The sequence below is a fragment of the Polypterus senegalus genome, chromosome 12, assembly GCF_016835505.1.
Source record: "Polypterus senegalus isolate Bchr_013 chromosome 12, ASM1683550v1, whole genome shotgun sequence".
Taxonomy (NCBI): Eukaryota; Metazoa; Chordata; class Cladistia; order Polypteriformes; family Polypteridae; genus Polypterus; species Polypterus senegalus.
This window is the reverse complement of record NC_053165.1, coordinates 140843366-140864143: the sequence shown is the minus strand read 5'-3', so window position 1 is coordinate 140864143 and position 20778 is coordinate 140843366. Positions and strand designations below refer to the sequence as shown.

At 39.6% G+C, this 20778-nt stretch overlaps 1 protein-coding gene across 1 annotated transcript; it reads left to right on the top strand.

The window, feature by feature from the left end:
• The first annotated feature begins 1680 nt into the window (after positions 1–1680).
• On the top strand, positions 1681–18421 carry LOC120541727 (IgGFc-binding protein-like). Its single transcript, XM_039773624.1, is given in 10 exon segments — positions 1681–2040; positions 2042–2086; positions 2212–2785; positions 3781–4370; positions 9145–9709; positions 10326–10924; positions 11031–11589; positions 12626–12822; positions 15114–15505; positions 18333–18421. Coding segments are annotated over 10 exon segments (3858 nt in total). The 5' UTR covers positions 1681–1707; the 3' UTR covers positions 18337–18421.
• Positions 18422–20778: the final 2357 nt, after the last annotated feature.

The window sequence follows — 20778 nt, the reverse complement described above, 5'->3', positions numbered from 1 at the left end:
AGGAAGCACAGGAAGAAAGTTAGTACCCCGCCATTCCCTACCGGCGAATGTTTTCCCAGGTGTGTTAAGATCCTTCCGCGGTCTCCGACTCGCGCGTGCGTGACAAATGTTATAAGCACAATTAAAAATAATAATAAACACATATCCAAAATCCTTATGTTTCAGACCATACAAGATGTTTTCATTGAAAAATGTGCAATGCTGCAAAAAACATATGAGCAAGGAAAAATCATAACATATGCAGTGACATCACTTACACACTGACTCACCTCACTCAGATTACACAAAATGAAGGTTAAAGTGAGCATAGCAGATGATTCAGCACCATACACTGTATATCTGAGTTAAAAAAAGTAAAAGGAAGTAGAAATGAAGATTTAAATACACAAAGTGAGGTTGGAAGCTTGACTGTGGCTACGTTCACATTACCAGGCTCAATAATTTACCAAATTACAGTAGACAGTAGGACTTCAGGGGACGTCAAAACTAGACATGATGTTATGTTGGAGAATCTAGGGGAATAGGGTTGGGCTGAATGTCTTGTACTTGACACTATTATTCTAATGTTCTCAAATTCAAAAGATTAAGAGAAGGAAGCATGGTGTGGAAAACAAAGCCATGATTTTTTAGTAAACACAGATGTATTTTGCAAATTTCTGTAATAATAAAACACTCCCAGAAATCTCCGACACAACAGGCATAGGACTGAAAGAAGAAAAGAGTTTAAATGATATAATGATTCTGATTGCAAATAAAACCTCAATAACAAGGTAACCTTCAGTCACAGGACTGAATCTGAGAACTGCTATGGAACTCAACTCAAATCTGAATCAAAAATACTATTTGTAAAGAATTCATTAGAAAATATTTGCTGCAGTATACAGAGATAACCAGCCATTAACAATTAACAACCACAACTTTAGAATATTGCCATATACCTAGTGATTATTGATTCATTCATTCATACAATTTTTCAACCTGCTTATTGTAATATTTGGTGCCAATTGCCTGGAAGCCATCCTGACAGGGTCTTGACCAAAGCAGGACCTATTCTTGAAGAAAAACGCAGTCCATTGCAGGGCTCATGCAAACCAGCATTCATTCATTTATGGCCAACCTAAAAACACCCATAAGCCTAACCTGCATATCTAAGCGAAGTCAAAGTAAACCTGAACAATATCGTGAATGCAGGGATGACATTTTTAGATTTCAAACAGACGGTGACTGCCTTAGGACCTGAACTCTGATGTCTTGGCACAGTTTGCTTTAATGTGTTCTTTCGACATTTTCATGAGGCTATCCAGGCTAATACTGGTGTGGTAAACCAGAAAAAGCTGTGTAAGTAGCTGATCATTTGCGCACACAAAAGTTTAAAAATAAAATGTATTTATAGAATAACTTAATGCAAGAGTCAAACCAATCACAACTGCAGCTATACAAATGTAATGAATTATTATTAGTAGTAGTAGTATTCAGTGGCCAAATTAATGATATGGCCAAACAGAAATGGAATATCTTAGGCCATTGGACTAGAAATGCAGCTCAAAGGTCTAAGTTGCTTTGGCATTGTAGAGCTAGAGCTTGAATCTTGGCCATGAATTTGTTGTATCAGACAAGTTTAATTCAAGGTTATGATTTTTATGTTATTATACAGTTATTCTTATTTTCTTTACAGGACATCTGCAACCAATTAACTTTGTGTCATGGATGGACAATGCCTGTCAGAACAGATGTCAGTGTATGGATGATGGGACATTGCAGTGCTGGTCTCAGCCCTGCTCCTTCAATGAGATCTGCCAGTCATCTGGTCAATATTATACCTGCCAGTATATGCCAATCAGCACCTGTACAGTATCTGGGGACCCACACTATTACACATTTGATGGTCGTCTGTTCCATTTCCAAGGCACATGCACCTATGTTCTGTCTCAGCTCTGCAACAATGGAACAAGCTTGATGTATTACCGAGTCGAAGCCAAAAATGAAAACAGAGGCAACTCTCTTGTTGCATGGACAAGACTTGTGAGAGTCATTGCCTATGAACAAGAAATTCGAACTAATAAAAGAGTATCCTGGACAGGCAATGGTAAGAACACAAACATTTACATGGAGAGTAACATTCTGAGCAATATGCAAGAGAACTGAATAGTTTTATGTCATTTAAGAACTTGATGTCTATACTCAGATGTTCTGTATTTCCTTTCATTACAGGTAAATGATCATTTAGTAGCTGTTCCCATCTCTTTGCTCAATGGGAAGATCAGAGTTTATCAGACTGGGTTTTCCTTGGCCATCACCACGGATTTTGGACTTACTGTCACCTATGACCTGTACAGTTATGTCACTGTGAATGTCCCTAACAGTTACAACAATGCTACATGTGGACTGTGTGGCACCCTCAATTCCAACCAGGCAGATGATTTCTTGACCTCGGAGGGATTAGTTGTGAGTTCAGATATTGAGTTTGGCAACAGCTGGAAAGTAGCAGACAATGACTCCAGCTGCCACGGTCCTTGCACTGGCAGGGGCTGCTTGGTGTGCCAGCCATATCAAGAAGCCCAGTTTTCCAGCAGTAGCAGCTGTGGGCTAATGCGTGATGTTCAAGGACCTTTCAATGCCTGCATTCCACTGCTTCCCCCAGAGAATTTTATTGAGAGTTGTGTTTATGACTTGTGTATTACAAGTGGTTACCAGATGGTGTTGTGCCAGGCATTACATGGGTATTCAGCACAATGCCAGAGAATGGGAGGCCAGCCTGGGCAATGGAGAAGACCAGGCTTTTGTGGTAAGAATTTATTTGCTTATGAAAGTCTCCCTAAATGATATTCTATCCAGAAATATGTATATGTGAAATGCTTTTGTGCATAGCAAAACAACAGATAGGGCAATAAAACTCACCAGGAGTGACATGTCAAAGGAAAAACGCCAGGCTATACTGACCTGTGGGTATATGATATGGCCATATGGACTCCTGCCATTCACAGTATCAATATTACACTTGATCTTACAGTCCAGTTGTGATTTGCTTCATCAAAGTTTTCATCAAGTGTTGTTGGTATGAAATTACTTTTAGTAATTAGTAAGTTTCATAAGTAGAAATTTGTTTATGTTTATTTAAAATTTAATCTATTGGCCAATGAAAATAACTGATGCAATGAGATAAATCATCATTTTTCTTTTTGAGCCTAGGGGTTTCCTAATCGTTTGTTGACTATTTGCATTTACATGCTAGTTGTAGGTTTTTAACACAAATATCTAGAAGTATTGCATTTGTTTGTCTTAAGTATGTTCAAGTTTTAAAAGTTTTAAAAGAAAACACCCAAAAGTAAATTTTTTTGTTGCTTACCCTATGTTGTTTGTAGTAATGGCTGAGAAAAAAGTTTTTATGGAGAACGGAGATAACAAAGTTCCTGACACAATAAGCTGCTATGAGGACAAATGCTAAACAACAATATTAAAATGTCTGGGAAAAAGTCTTTTTACTTGTGCTGCATAATCCAGCATGGGAATAACCTTCATCTCATTTTTCCTTTTGTAAAGTAGGCCTTCCATTTCCAATAATTAAAGTGTGTTTAGAAATGCCATAGCTAGATTTAAGAAATGTAGTTACACTTTGAATGTTAATGTCTCATTTAACGACCAAGTCTAATGTCTGAATGCATGAGTTTGTTAGTGTTGACATCTCTATGAATAGTCAATTCCTGTTAGCCATGATTTGTTGGTATTTCAGTTTGTAATATAAGAATGTCAGTAATCATCTTGTTCCATTTTGTATTCCAGAGGTGTCCTGTCCTCCAAACAGTCATTATGAGGAGTGTGGGACAGCTTGTCCAGCTACCTGCACAGACCCAAGTGCCCCCTCTCACTGCACCTCATCATGTATAGAGTCATGTATTTGTAATCCAGGGTATGTCCTTAGTGCTGGTGACTGTGTCCCCATATTCCAATGTGGCTGTACATTTGAAGGCCGTTACTACGCTGAAGGAGCTCAAGTTATCTTAGATGAAGACTGTGGCAGATCCTGCATGTGCACTCACTCAACAATGCAGTGTGTCCAGAATAGCTGTGGAGCTCAGGAGGAGTGCAGACTCGAAGCTGGTGTCCGTGCTTGTTACCCACAGAGCATTGGAACATGCTGGATAGAGGGCTCTCTGCGTTACAGAACATTTGATGGATTCAACTTAGAATACGCTGCAGGATGCCAACTCATTCTAGTCAAACTGCGCAACATGACCACGCTGCCAAACTTTGCAGTATCAGTACAGAAGGTGCCAACAGGTGCTGGCGGGTCCAGTTTTACCAGTGTGCTTAACCTTGAAGCCTATGCTACTCTGGTAACTATAGCAACAGGAGACATCATCACTGCTAAGGTGAGGGACCTTCTTCATTTATGAGTGTAAAATGCAGCCATCACATTCAGAAATACCAGGTAACTAGAATACAGTACTAAAATAGATTTGGATAATAAAAATAAAACTGTTCTTTCTCTATGATCCCATTGTCATGTGATGTAATAGCCACTGCTGAATTAAATTCAAAGGAAGATCAGCAAGAACTGTCACTAAAATTAAATGTCAGTGCTCAAATGAGTCAAAATGGTAGTTGTTCCTTATACATGTGAATAGTGGTGCTTGACTTTGGTTATAGTATGTCTTGAATGTGCATATGTGATTAGTACAATACACAACACGCGTTAAGTTACCTTATCAGTTTTGAAAGAAACCCCAAACAGCCAGTGACAATTTTCAAAAATTGAGCAAAATAATACAGTCCTCAGCTTTAAATATGGTTGACTACTGTACGATTAAAGTTGCACTAATGTTTTGTAATTCCATAGACTTCACAACTGAGTTTATGAATAAAGGATACTACGGGAATCTCCCTTCATCTACTCAAGTAATATGACCTGCCAGTAAACAGAAGCTTGTAATTTTGAAAAAGAATAAACAATGTTCCCTTTCAGGAGAACATAGTATTAGCAAGAGGAACAATAGCTGTACTGTTGCTTAGCAAATTAGATAGATAGATAGATAGATAGATAGATAGATAGATAGATAGATAGATAGATAGATAGATAGATAGATAGATAGATAGATAGATAGATACTTTATTAATCCCAAGGGGAAATTCACATAATCCAGCAGCTGTATACTGATACAAAGAAACAATATTAAATTATATAGTAATAAAAATGAAAAGAATTCAAATAAAATTAATGTTCGCATTTACTCCCCCGGGTGGAATTGAAGAGTCGCATAGTGTGGGGGAGGAACAATCTCCTCAGTCTGTCAGTGGAACAGGACGGTGACAAAAGTCTGTCACTGAAGCTACTCCTCTGCCTGGAGATGATCCTGTTAAGTGGATGCGTGGATTCTTCATGATTGACAGGAGTTTGCTTAGTGCCCGTCGCTCTATTCCACTGCAGAGAAGGGTTTGTCAGATATTATGAGAATCTTTAGACTACACGTAAGAACATGGCTTTTGGAAATTGGAATTTTAAGACTAGACAGTTTTGTTCTATTAATATTGTACTGTTATATTGTATTCCTGAGGTGGCAATGATAGATCGGCCATCTAGATTTGTGAACAGGATTACTTGTGTTCTGTTTTGTGCATTGTATTTACCCCATTTTTTGACACCCATTGCACATCCAACCTACCTGGAAAGGGATCTTTCCCAGAATTGCCTTTCTTTAAGATTTCTTCAATTTTTTAAATGTTTTTTTTTGTCTTCGTAGGGAGTTAAGGCTGGGGAGTCAACCAACAGGGCCTGTTAAAGCCTATTGTTGCACTCCTCTTGTGATATTAGGCTACACAAAAAAGTAAATTGTTGTTGTTGTAAGACTGTCGAAGTGTTTTTCCTTCTGCCACCTGACAACTTCTGAGGTTCATCCATAGGAGTTTTAAAGGACTTTCTAAAATTTAGAAATTTTTGTTTTGCCAATGTCCACTGAAGAAGCACAAATGCTTTGTGTCCTTTAAATGCTGTCTGCAAATAATCTCCCTGACACAAACCACACGAGAATGCACCTTTAGGATGTTGTCTTTTTATCCCAGTATCACAGTCCAGATATTAAGGATTTCTTATTCTTACCCAGAGGTATTTCTCTCTTATATGTCAAGAGGAATTTTTTTCACCTTTAGTTGCTGTCCTTATTATTGTATGTGTCACCTAGTGGCAGTATGTGTAAATAAAGTAGGTATGACAGAAAAGTAATGAGACTGGCAACACTGCAAGCGATCTGGCAACGCTGCGCTGTTGTCCTTGATAGAGCACGTGTATCAGTACCCTCCCATAGCTCAGTGCGAGTTTCAACTCCTTCCATTAACTACGTGATTTTTGTGACTGCTATTAGCGAAGTTGTCTTTTTGGTTGTGCGTCACGCAAAATGGAACAGCGGAATTTGGAGCAACGTTGTGCCATTAAACGGCAAGTGTGACGTTTCAAAAGTTAAACCAGGCCTATGGGGAACATTCTTTATCCCGAGCTCAAGTTTTTCGCTGGCACAAATAATTTTTGGAAGGCAGAAAACACGTTGAAGATGAACACCGTTCAGGGAGGCCTTCAACTTCGAAAACCAATGAAAACATCGAATGTGTGAACACTCTTGTGAGATCAGACCGTCGTTTAACATTAAGAATGTTGAGTGAACAATTAAATTTGAACAGATTTACCATTCATCAAATTTTGACTGAACATTTGCACATGCGAAAGGTCTGTGCCAAAATGGTGCCGAAAAACCTCACAATTGAGCAGAAGGACAATCGAAAAAACAAGTGTCTTGATCTTCTTGACAGAATCGCTAATGAGCAAGATTTCTTTAGTCATGTGATCAATCATGGATTTTTGAATACAATCCTGAGACCAAGAGGCAAAGTCAGGAGTGGCACACTGCAAACTCTCCTCGACCAAAGAACGTTCGAATGAGCAAATCGAAGATCAAATCAATGCTGATTTTTTTTGTTTTTTGACAAAAGGGGAATCGTCCACAAAGAATTTGTTCCTCCAGGACAAACTGTCAACCAAGTTTTTTATAAAGACGTCCTTGAAAGGCTCAGAAAAATGATCATTCGCGTGAGACCAGACATTGCAGACAAATGGATGCTCCATCATGACAACGCCCCATGTCACACTGCCCTCTCCATAACAGAATTTTTGACCTCAAAAGGCATTCCTGTGGTTCCTCAGCCCCCTTATTCACCTGACCTCAGTCCGTGTGACTTTTTCCTAAACTGAAAAATGTCCTCAAAGGACGTCATTTCGGGACTTTAGAAAACATCCAAAAGAGACATGCTGAAGACCATACCAGTTGAAGACTTCCAGCGCTGCTACCAACAGTGGGAACAACGTCTCCATCGGTGTGTAGCTGCCCAAGGGAACTACTTTGAAGGGGATAACATTGATGTTTGAAAAAAATAAAAACTTTGGTAAATAAAAAATCAGTCTCATTACTCTACTGCCACACCTCGTACCTATATAGATCTCTCTCTCTATGTATGTATGTGTGTATATATATATGTAAAACTAGCTGTGCTACCTGGGCTGAAATATAAGGAATCAACATAGACCTTTGTGTATTTACCATTAACAATTGAAGTACGCCATCTATTTTGTAATGCATGTAGTAATAAAATTCATTGTATTTTCATTCAAACTGATGTGACTTTACAATGATTATAACTGCTTTCATGAATCCCATACCAAATGGTATATAACAGAGACATAGCAACCGGACTGACACACAGGCACCCAGACACAGAGACAGTTGTCCTTTTATTAATGTGGATACTTAGTGTTGTGTCTGTCTGTTATGCAATTACTTGTGGACCACAAGGGCTAGTACTGATCTTGGCCTTAATTGAAAGCTTATGACGTGATTCATACTGGTAAAACAAAAGCTTGGGGTAGCAGCAACCTCTGCAAAGTTATTGGAAGTTGCAATTTTCTTATGGTTAACTGCTTGACAAGGTGACATAGCAGAAAGGAAAAGAGCAGCAGCAATATCTGCTGAGCGTGAAGCAAATTGCAGAAACTGCTGATGTTACAAAAAAACACAGAGTACAACCATCTGCTGAACATCTTGCAAGTGGTAGGAAGTGTCAATTGTAATTGAAAAGCTTAGTCCCTGCAAGCCCATCTATTGATAGACCCCAAGACATGAACACATAAGTGTTCAGAATTCATAATCAGCTGTGAGTACTGTGTTTATTGATTATCCATAGGGACAAGGAATTCTGTCATAGGACTTCATACAAGATACACAATGCAGAAATGTGAACAAGACAGAAACACATGGCAAGTGCTCCTTTGAACAGTTACATCACCACTGTGATCCCTGTGAAGTGTGTTATTTTCATGGTGAAAACAAAAGACTTTATTACCAAAATAGAAATGTTGAGCTTGCTCTATATGAACCACCTTTAGGACTGGAGGTCCACATGTGTCATTATCCTTTTCTGTATTCAGAGTTGTAGAATCATTAAAAAATATTTTCGGCCTAATTGCTGCTAAACATTTAGTTGCAGGCCATGTTTATTCTTATGCTATCAGGGGTTCTAACCCTGGGGATCAACATTGAATATTTCTGCTAAATCCCAAAAATGACTCCTAGGTAAACTTCAATAATAAAGTGCAGAGGCTGTCAAAGTTCTGATCAAAACACAGCCTGTGGTCTTCCCGTGTTCAAATAGAGAATTTATGAAAAACTGGGTGGATGTCAGTTCAATGGTATGGATTTGCAAACCAGACAAATAAATGCAAAGGAGAATTTTATACATCTGATTGCAATTTGTCTAAACCCAAATTACACTTTTGTTGCTGTATGTATCCATCAATTACTTATCTTACCTTGTAATTCTATGCATTATTACAGTCAATGCATTTCAAAGTGTGAAAGTAATAGATCTGGCCTGTCAAATGCTATATTTATGAGACTGTGTCCGTCACTGAATGGAATTGAAGCAATTTGTTCAACAGCTGCACATATCTTGTCAGTCAGTATTATTAATGGGTGAGGAGAAAATGCAATTAATTCACTGCAACTTACAGTAATTCTTCTCAGATCTTCTTGTGATTATGATTTCTTTTCACAAACACGTGTGATTACTTCAAAATTTCTAATTTCCCTGACTTCTTTTTTTTAGGTCAATGGGCAATATGTAAGCCTGCCTTATAACTCAGACAGAATCCAGGTGTTCTTCACTGGCATTTCACAAGTTACAATTCGGACTGATTTTGGTGCCACAATACGGGTTGACTGGCCTCATCTCCTCACTGTGACGGTACCAAGTACTTATTCAGGAGCACTTGTTGGCATCTGTGGAAACTTTAACTTTGACGTAACAGATGAATTTCAGACACCTGATGGAAACTTAGTGAGTGATGCTCAGACCTTTGGTGACAGCTGGAGGGATGGAAGTTTGTCTGATTCCTGCGTGGAGAACAGACCTTCTTTACATAACTGTACGCAGGAGGAAGATGAAGTTTACTCATCAGATCAGTACTGTGGAATCATGTCTCTTCCCAGTGGGCCATTCCAGTCATGCAACAGTGTGATAAATCCTCATGAATACATTACAAACTGTGTCAGTGACATGTGCCATTTGCAGGGAAGTCCAACAGCCCTTTGTGAGACGATTCGAAATTATGCAAAGGAGTGCCAGCGGATGGGTGTTGCCATATCAGAGTGGAGGAACTTGACAAGCTGTGGTTGGTATCCAAGTGTTCTTTAATATAGGAGTGTGTGTCAAAGAGAATCAGTGGCAACAAAAGCTGTAATTTTCAAATTTTTAATTATCAAAAAAATAAATAAATGAAATAGATAATTAAGTTAATATTTTATACTTTACCACAACTTTTTGACTAAATCTCTTTGTCATTATCTGTCATTTCAGAAAACGCTAGATAAGGTATCACATATGGTTAATAATTAAATGAAAATAAGTGGGAATTTAAGGTGCAGCATGTAGATGGGTGCAAAATTGGCTTAAATGTCAAATACAAAGGGATACAGTGAGAGGAACATTCTCAGAATTAGGTTCAGTTTAAAAAGATGTCCCTCAGGAATCAGTGCTTGGGCAGCTGCTCTGGACAGAACTATAAAAAAATAAACCAATTATTTTTTCAGATGATACCAAACTAAATGGAATGACAGATAATTTTGCACAAACGCCTGGTGGGAGTTTACGCTTGTGTGTGAAGGATTGATTCCTGTCTTGTGTGTGCTGCTGATGAGCTCCAGCTTTGAGCAGATATTTCCCTGTTGTAATGTTCATTGTTTCCCATATTGCAGTTCTTTTTATTTATTCTCTTTTTCTATTTGCAGATTTGACCTGTCCACCAAATAGCCACTATGAACTGTGGGGCTCCTCCTGCCCAGCCACTTGTCCCAGCCTCTCTTTTCCTTTCCCATGTCAAACTCCCTGTGAAGAAGGGTGCATTTGCGACAACGGGTATATCTTGAGTGGTCCACGCTGTGTGCTACCCACTGAGTGTGGCTGTTTCTATCAAGGACAATATTACTCACCTGGGGAGAACTTTTGGCAGGGTGCAGGCTGCCAAACCCGCTGTGCTTGTGATGGAAACACTGGAGTCGTCCAGTGTTTCAGTGCCTCTTGTGGTCCCCAAGAGTCATGTGAAGTCATGAATGGAGTATATGGGTGTCAACCGAATTATCAACGTGTATGTGTTGCATCAGGAGACCCACATTACTATACTTTTGATGGAAATATGTACGATTTTCAAGGGACTTGTAGATATGTCTTAGCCCAGTTGTGCAATGAATCGCTCAGCCTGGAGAGTTTCAGAGTTGAGGGTAAGAACAGAAGATGGTATAACAGCTATGCATCCATCACATCTGAAGTGTTTGTGTACGTCTATGGACGAATGATACATTTCTCTGGAGACTATAACTATATGGTACAGGTAAATGTATTTTTTATGTTTATCTTCATATAGAGCTTAAAACACAATGCTGATTAAGTTTTTTGTGCAGATCTTAACAAGTCCTTTTTGTTTTAAATTCGCTTAGGTTGATGATATAAATACAAACCTCCCAGCATACCTAGGGAATGGACAGATCATGCTGTACCAAAGTGGTTCCTACTCTACACTGCAAACAGATTTTGGTCTAACAGTAACATATGATGGCTACAGTGTTGTAACAATTACACTTCCATCAAGGTATAGAGGAGCCACTTGTGGTTTATGTGGCAACTTTAATGGACAGCCTTATGATGACTTCATTACCCGCTCCGGGATTCTGGCACCTGATGTCCTCCAATTTGCTTCAGATTGGCAGATTCAGACCAATGAAAGCTGCTGTAATGACTGTGATTACAGCCAAAGGTGCCCTGATGAAAGTCTCTACCGCTCTCCAAACTACTGTGGCATGATGGCAGACCCCAGTGGTCCTTTTAGTATTTGTCAACAAGTTGTTGATCCACAGCTCTACATAAACAATTGTGTCTATGATCTCTGTTTGTCTGGACAAAATTCTGAGATGTTTTGCCAAGCCATTCTGAGCTACAGTGGAGCCTGCCAGGTAGCAAATGCCAGAGTTTTACCATGGCGCAATGGGACTGTATGCCGTAAGTTATTATTTATTTTCCTATTTAAAAACTTCTTATCCTGTAAGACTGAACTCTTCTTCTTGCAGTTTTAGCTCGGCGGTAAAATTGACACATGGCCAAGTTAATGAGCTTAAAAAATAACTTCTGATGTCTGGGTGAAAAGCACCGCTACTATTTGTAGGACAGGTGTTTCTGCTGCTCATTATTAAGCTTTCAGGTCAAACACCATCTAAATAACATTAGATAAGGAAGGAACTCAAATGACCGAGGCAGCCTGCAAGAAAAGGATGGATCAAGAGATGAAATGTTTCATCATTGAATGAAGCAGGGGACAAAACCACAAACACGAAAAAGTCAAAGTGGGTATCAAAAGTCAAAGTCAAACAAGGAAGGCAAGAATTCAAAATGAAGCACTTGAAAAACATTTCTAGAATTATCCACAAACATATACACAGTTTTGAACATGGTGGTGGTAGAAATACCATCTCTTCAATGACATTGCACGCTGCAACTTCTGTGACACAACCCACAGCAAACGATCATCAGGTCATAGGAAAAGGTGCTTATATTGTTGATCCCCATTTTTTGAACGTTTTGTGAAAATCTTTGACCCTTCGTATGCCATAGGGGCTTGAACCTCTGAGGCTGGATGGTGTGGCATGCATAACTTCAAGACCTCCTGTTTATTTTTGACAATGGCACGTATTGGCTTCGTGCTTATCAAAAAGAGTGTAATTTTCTGCAAAAAATATTATCCAAAAATAACGTAAAATAGAGGGTTTTTCAAGTCTGGAGAGTCAAAAAAGTCAACATCTTGCATAGCTAGACATCAAGACGAGATGAATGGTATATCACATATGGGTTTCTTTTCCTCGTACCAGTGTGTCAGGAGGCATCAGACAAATAAAAGCTTACGTGATTTCAAAAAGCTCATTCATAAGTAATTTTTATGAACACAACAAACATCTTTTGAGGTGTGGTTTTGATATGACTGTTTATCTTAAAAGAAAAAAAATATAATTGCTCTGTGTAATACTGTTCTTCCTTTTTGTAGAGATGCAGTGCCCTGATAACAGTCACTATGAGCTGTGTGGAACTGAATGTGATCGGACATGTTCGCCGTCAATCTTTTCTTACTGTGACCAGACTTGTTCAGAGGGATGCTTCTGTGATGAAAACTACCAGCGCAGTGGGAGTCAGTGTGTTCCCATTGAGCAGTGTGGCTGCCTTTATGATGGAATTTATTACATGGTAATAAAAAAAATTACAATTTCAATTTACATTGAACTTGGGATTTACAAGCTATTACAGCTCTCAGTGCCTCATTATACAGTATTTAAGGAAATCAGGTGTGCTCTGCAGAGGGCACACCGCTGCACAGACCTGACACAGACAGACACATGACACAAGTTCAAGGCACACACGGCTTTTATTTTTTTGTTTTCCCTCTTGGGAAACGCCTTCTCCGTTTCCCACAAGCACAACACAGTCACCAAGCACAGCACAAACTCTTTTCTTCTTTCTTTTCTCTGTCTCTTTTTCCTCCTTCACTCCTCCGGCAAGGCCTAGTAGTCTTCCAACACCTCCGCCAAATTTGGGCATCGGCATCGGTCTGCACGCCCATCAAGATATGTCTCCTCAACACCGTTGTTATTCTGAAGGCCATCTATGCTAGTGAGACATGGAAACATGCGAAACGGGTCACCGGAAAGCTGAATACATTCCAACAACGCTGCCTGAGAAAAATTCTTCGAATCTCCTATCGCAACCGCATCACAAATGATGAAGTTCTAAGAAGAGCAAACATTCGTCGACTGGAAGCGATTGTCACTGAGCGCCTACCAGAGAATAGGCATCCGAAGATCGCGATGTACTGGGTTCCCCCTGGGGGAAAAAGGAATACTGGATGACCAAAGATCACCTGGAGAAGAACCCTGCATGAAGACCTCAAGAACATCGACATCAATTGGCAAAATATGAATATTATCGCTGAGGATCGACCTCGTTGGCGGATGCTTGTTGCCCGATGTGCAGAAATGCACGGGATGAACTTAGTCTAAGTAAGAATCCTCTGGACAAGCATTGTATACACCCACCCGACTGGCTCCCGGAGTAGTGTCTGCTGGCTCCTTTTTTACTGCACCCAGAAGTGCTGTAGGTGCTTGTTGACGCATTTCCGGCAGGTGTGGAGGAAGAGCTGCCAAGGAGGGCTCAGCAGCACCTGTAGCACCCCCTGGTGGCGCCCACGGATCCCAACAGGGCTGTATCAAACTCCAACTCCCCTGCAGGAGTACGAGGCACCGATACAACCGAAGGGGGCTGCCACTTAGCACTCTGTGGCAAGTAATGCTCTGGCCACGCTCCCTTCCCCGGTCCATCCAGTGTGATAAGCTAAGCATTCAGTTTTTGTATTAACCAGAAATTTTGATCATAGGCTTAGAAAAAGTAATGTTCATAAATTTGAATGGAATGAATTGAAAACTCAAGGTAGTGATCATTATCTTCAATGCATCAATTAGCTTTATTTTGCTTTAACCTTACATCATCACATTCTTCATTACATGCAGATACATTTAAAACAACATTGACTAAAAAAAGATTGACATGGTGGCACATTGGTGATGCTGCTGCCTCACAACAAGGAGACCAGGGTTTATGTCTCAGTTGGTCTCTGTGTGATGTCTGCATGTTCTCTCTGTGTGTTCCAGTTTACCTCAACAGACTTGGTATTTTAGGTGATTTGGCATTTGTGGGATACAGCCCAAACACAGACAGGCAGACACTGAAAGGTTTTAAACACCAACACACATTTATTATACATAATTACAGTGACATATCGCATAACCCAGTACTTCCGTTCTCTCAACCCCAAAGTCCAGGCCTCTCACAATGCCTCTCTTCAGGTCTGCCTCTACTCCTCTCCTCCCGAGCTCTGTCTTTCCTCCACCCGACTCCAGCCATTGAATGGAGGGAGGCGGCCCCTTTCAAGCACTACGGGTGTCCCTGGTCTTCTTCCCCCCAGCACTTCAGGGCGTGGCAGAAATGCTGAGGGCCAGGGCTCCTCAGGCATCTGGGCACCCGCTGGCGGTGACCACAGGCCACTATAGGTCTGAGCTTCCAAGCTTCTTTCCCATGGTCCCCATAGCCACCAGGGCGGTCGCCCCCTCATGGTCTGGAGGAGGCATAATTCCTCCTCCGGTCCTTCTGGGCATCCCAGCTCGGTACCACCCCCAGCCGCTCACCACACATTGTTCAATTACCCTGTCTGTGTGCGTGTCTCTGTATGTGTCACCCTGAAATGGTCCTGTCCAAGGATTGTGTCTCATGCTTTCTCAGATAGACTCCAGCTTGCCTCTAACCCAATTCAGGATAAAAGGATTTGGAAAACAGATTGATAATTAGAATAAGGGGATTTTTCTTGTGAATCAAAATATTTTGGAATCCAAAGAAATACATAACATTTTAAACTGATGGCAGTTAAACAGTTATTTTAATGCATTTTAAGAGCAGCATGCTCATTTTATAAACTCTTTCTCTTTCAGATTGATGAGCTCTGGTGGGCCCCTGACTGCAGCGAGAAGTGCCAGTGCACGGTTAATGGTAACTTTGAATGTGTACCAGTCAGCTGTAACACCAACCAGCAGTGCACCGTGCGCAATGGGCAGAGAGGGTGCTATGATCAGATGTCCACGTGCACCGTAATGGGAGACCCTCACTACTTCACATTTGATGGACAAGTTGTAAACTTTCAGGGATCCTGTACTTATGAGATCTCAAGGACATCCGACAACTCATCCAATTTCACCTTCAGAGTGGTGGCGGAGAACAGGAACCGGGGCAGCACTTTGGTTTCATTTGTTTCTGCAGTAAACATATGGATGTCTAATGAAATGGAGAACGTTTACATTAGCATCGGACAAACAACTTTGTGCAAGTGAGTATGAGGAACTTAATTTACACTTCATAAGAGCTGAAATAAAAACTCAAAATGATTTCATGGACCCTGAGACAAACAGTGTGTTAGAATGATTAAACTATGGACCCGAAATCTATGAGTCATGGGTTCAAATTATATTGCTGCAAACCCAAGTAAATCACCTGACAGCTTATAGTAAGAAGATGCAGACAATATCTGAATTTCCCCATAGGATTAATAAAGTTTGCCTAATTTAATCTAATCATAGGAAACTGAATTTTGAAGTATGTAGATTGTAATCTGAGCTCTCTCTGTCTAATCTTCATTTCTTCCCTTTCTTTACCTGACACATCAGATCCACTGTTAAATACTTTAAAGCATGCAGGTGAAGAAATGTCATGCATGCATACATTTTTAGCCAATTAGAGTGATAACAATTCCACCAAATATTCACTCTTACATTTTAGCTAAAATTGAAATATAATTATATCTGTATATTGAAATAATATTGCAGGTACAAAGAGAAAGTCATTTATCACTAGAATGACGAGTATGCAGTGTTGTCAAATGAGAGGGATGCACAGGTCCACATGAAATGTTTGAGGTGTCAAGCAGGCCCCCATTTACTGAAATAATATGTTTAAACAACATGGCAGGTGCATCATGGCGCAAGAAGAAAGAAAAACGCTGAGTCAGTCGTTGGCTGCAGTAGTAATGCTGTTATGGTACTGGGAATTGAAGGGGTGCAGTCAGTTGCCCTCACTAGGCAGTTTCTCGGCACTGTGGAGGCAAAGGAAGATGGCACAGTTAGCAGCAGTACCCTTGTGGTGGTATTGCATACCTGAGAGGAACCCAGATGGTGACCCTCTGATGCACATGCATGACAAACTGTAAATGGCGCAGCTCACAGACCTCAGTCAATGCATGTCTGAAGACCTGAGGCTTACTCGGAGGACCAGTGTAACTACATATTTTCTTCACGTTATTTGATTAACATTATGTTTTCTCTAAACCTCACAACATCCTAACAAATTTCACATCTTTTTGAAATAAGCAGGTTGATCGACTAAATGTGCTTTTCCATTTGCTGTCAGACCTGACTTGTAAAAGAGTCGGCACACAAATGCAGAGGGCAGAGAGACGGTGTGGGACAACACTGCCACTGTCAAAATAAGATTAAATTAGTTTGACATCCCAGGATATATAGTTGTGTTCAAAATAATAACAGTGTGTTTAAAAAAAGTGAATAAAGCTCAAAATCCATATAATAGCTTTTATTTCCATACATGCAAATGCATTGGGAACACTGCACATTCTATTCCAAATCAAAGCATGAAGAAAAATCTATCAAATTTGCATTATTCCTTTACAGAACTTGACAAAAAGGGAATATTAAGCTGTTCAAAAAATAGAAGTGTCTGCATTCTTCTTTACAAACTCAAACATTCACTGTATAAACTGAAAAATGTTTCAAGGTTTTGCTTTCCTTTCAATCACTGAACTAATATTTAGTTGTATAATCACTGTTTCTGAGAACTGCTGCACTTTTGTGTTGCATGGACTCAACCAAATTCTGACACCTGTGAGCAGGTATTCCAGGCCAGGATGATTGGACTACTTTCCACAATTCTTCTGCATTTCTTGGTATTGCCTCAGAAACAGCATTTCTGATGTCACCCGCAAGTTTCTATTGGATTAAGGTCCAAGGATTGTACTGGCCACTCCATAACGTCAATCTTGTTGGTCTGGAAACAAAATGTTGCTCATTTACTGGTGTGTTTGGGGTCGTTGTCTTGTTGAAACACCATTTCAAGGGCATTTCCTCATCAGCATAAAGCAACATGACGTCTTCAAATATTTAGAGGTTATTCAAACTGATCCATGATCCCTGGTATGCCATAAATAGGCCCGATACCACAGTATGAGAAGCATCCTCATATCATGATGCCTGCGCCACCATGCTTCACTATCTTCACAGTGTACTGTAGCTTGAATTCAGTGTTTGGGGGTTGTCTGTGGCCCCTAGACCCAAAAAGAACAATCTTGTTGCGCCATTTCTTTTTAGGCCAGTCAATGTGTTCTTCAGCAAATTGTAACCTCTTCTGAACGTCTTTTTTTTGACAATGGAACTTTGCTGGGGCTTCTTGCTGTATGCTTGGCTTCACATAGGCGTCTTCTAATTGTAACAGTACTCACAGGTAACTTCAGACCTTCTTTGATCTTCCTAGAGCTGATCATTGGCTGAGTCTTTGCCATTTTGGCTATTCTTCGATCCATTCAAATGGTAGTTTTCCATTTTCTCCATGTCTTTCAGGCTTTGATTGCCATTTTAAAGCATCTGCAATCATCTGAGCTGAGCAGCCTATCATTTTCTATACTTGTTTATATGTTTTCCCCTCTCCAATAAGGTTTTTAATCAAAGTACGTTCTTCTTAACAATGTCTGGAGCGACGCATTTTACTCAATTTTCAGAGAGAAATGTGAGATAACCTAGAACATTTGCTGCCTTCATTCCTGAAATAATTTCCGTAATTGACACCTAATTTTTCACAGAATGAATGACCTCACTAATTGAACTCCACACTGCTAGTTTTTTTTTGAACAGCCTAAAAATTCCTTTTCTTCACTTTCTGTAAAGGAATAACACAAATTTGATAAATGTTTCTAAATGTTTTCATTTGGAATAGAATGTGCAGTGTTCACAGTGCAATTGCATGTATGGAAATAAAAGCTATTATAAGGAGTTTGAGCTTCACTTTTAAAGCACACTGCTATTATTTTGAACACAACTGTATTTAGACTGTTTAAAAATTTATGTTTCATTGTTTACTTTCTTGTTTTTAAGATAAATGGAATTCCCACATCAATTCCTGCTGTTATCAGCTCCTTTGCTACAGCATTTTTGGAAACCGCTTTGTGGTGGTAAACACTTCCAAGAATATGGAGGTTCGCTTTGATGGTTCTGGCAATCTTCTTGTCAGAGTTGGCCAGCAGTATATGAACATTTTGGAAGGTATGTGTGGAAACTTCAATGGAGACCCAACAGATGACAGGGTGCTTCCCACTGGAGAGCAAACATCATCCGATTTTGAATTTGGAACAGCCTGGAAGTCAGATATCAGTCAGCCAGGGTAAGAAATCCTTGGAACATCAACTGTGTACTAACTGTTTAGAAACTGTAATCTACTGTCTCATAGCTGACTTTTGATTGCTAACTTCACATACTACCTACACATTCAAAGATAAGAAAATGTGTCTTCATTTAGAGAACCATAGAGACATGGATGCAGTAATTGAAAAGTGTGGTACACAGAGTAGTTCTAGTCCGCACACCTTCAAATCTGGCCTGAATGGAGTCAGGTGAAGATAGACTGATTAGGACTATCCTGGGCTAAATGTTATGTTCTCATCAAAATTGTTCTTATGGATATAAATGGAACATCCTATTCTGTAGTTATTGGCATCCAACTAGTATCAAATCAGAGAGAACATGAGGTCAGGTGGGCTATTCTACACCTCTTTTTAGTTTTCTCTTGTGCTATTTAATTTGATCTTCTTTAATTTGATCATCTTGTGGAGCAATCTTTGCTTGATATTAGTTTGGGAAAGGGGATTAAAGGCTATACCTTTGTCTATGACTATGAAAGAAAATGATATTCTATTCAAATTAATCAAACACTAATATGAGTTTAACTCAAAGCTTTAACACTTAAAGTTTGGCTCTTACAATAATGTTCAGGTTCACAAGTATCCTCCATGTCAGTGCACACAGCACACATGCTTGTGTCATGTGTAAAGCCATCGATTAAGTGGTGGCCGTAATAATGAAGACTGAAAGCATTTCTACTTGAACCTAGTCTAAGAAGCACTTCACCCAAGCAAACCTCCAAACATTCATGCATTTAGGGATTAAACTTTAGCTTGCTGCATTTTACTATAAACATGGTTTTGTTCTTTGATTTCTTTTAATAAGAATGGTCAATGAAAAGCTATTTATATTTTCTCAGTTGCCAGGAACAAAACGACCCATCCTTCACATGTGAAAACCAGGGAGAATATGAAAGTCTCTGCAGTATAATCACAAACTCAACAGGACCTTTTGCAGTGTGCCACTCTTTTGTGAACCCTCAGAATTACTTTGACGCTTGTCTATATGACTTGTGCATGTACAGCAATTATAACAGGATGATTTGCTCGGCTGTGGCATCATATGAGGCAGCATGCAACATTCAGGGACTGCAGATTCCTGCTTGGCAACCTTTTGTGGACTGCTGTAAGTATTCATTTCTCAGAGCTGACCGCATTTAAACATTGATTTTTATTCCGAATTTTCTAAACCTACTCAAGAATATCAGGATACTAGGCAGGCACACGACAGGGTCTCACCCAGAACTAACTGTGAATGATAGTGACATTGAGTTATCTCAGAAATTCTTAATGACCAGATGACATACAACTCACAGGAAACCCTGCAAAGATGAAGAGAATATAAAGACTACGAATAGAAGGTACACTATTCAAGAGCTCAATTATTGTGAAGCAGCAACACTTCCTTTTGTGTTACTGAGCCTTGCCATATTAGATTCTTTTTTGAACTTATAATTAAGCAATCTGACTGAAAAAGGCAAAGACAACATTCTGGATGATATTTTTTATATACAGAAATGTACGCTTACTTTGTAACTGGCTTTACTCATGGCAGTTGAACCTTCTTAGAACCTTTGACTTTACAAGACAGTATTTCAGAAGAATATTTGAGAGTTTAAAATTTAGCACAAGGATAGAAGTGATCCATCCTTATTTTTTGTGATTTTCAACAAGTCCACCTTTGTTAGCTCATAACGGTATGCTTTGTGCACACCTTGCTGAGATCTTTGCTTAGCATTAGGTTGGGAGTTGTTTTAAATGAGCAACAATCAGAAGGAAAATAATTAATGCCTTCATAATTTACACTTTCCTTCAGTCTATGCAAAACATCTGTCCGTAGTACAAAACTCTTCTTCTTCTTTTTCCTCTTCATCAAAATGTACCTGATCAACCATCTCCAAATGGCTGAGTCGTGCACCTGCTCCCCAGTCAGACCCTTTTCTTTCAGATTGTCTTTTACTTTACTTTACTCCTTCACTTTTTCTTCCCCTGTATTTCCATTCCCATCTATCTTTTACCCACATATTCATTGTGTCTCCTCATCACATGTCCATACCACTTCAACCTACGTTCCTGTACTTTCTTGAATATCTCCCCCAATTTTTTTGTACGTCTGATTGTCTTGTTTCTAATTCTATCATTTT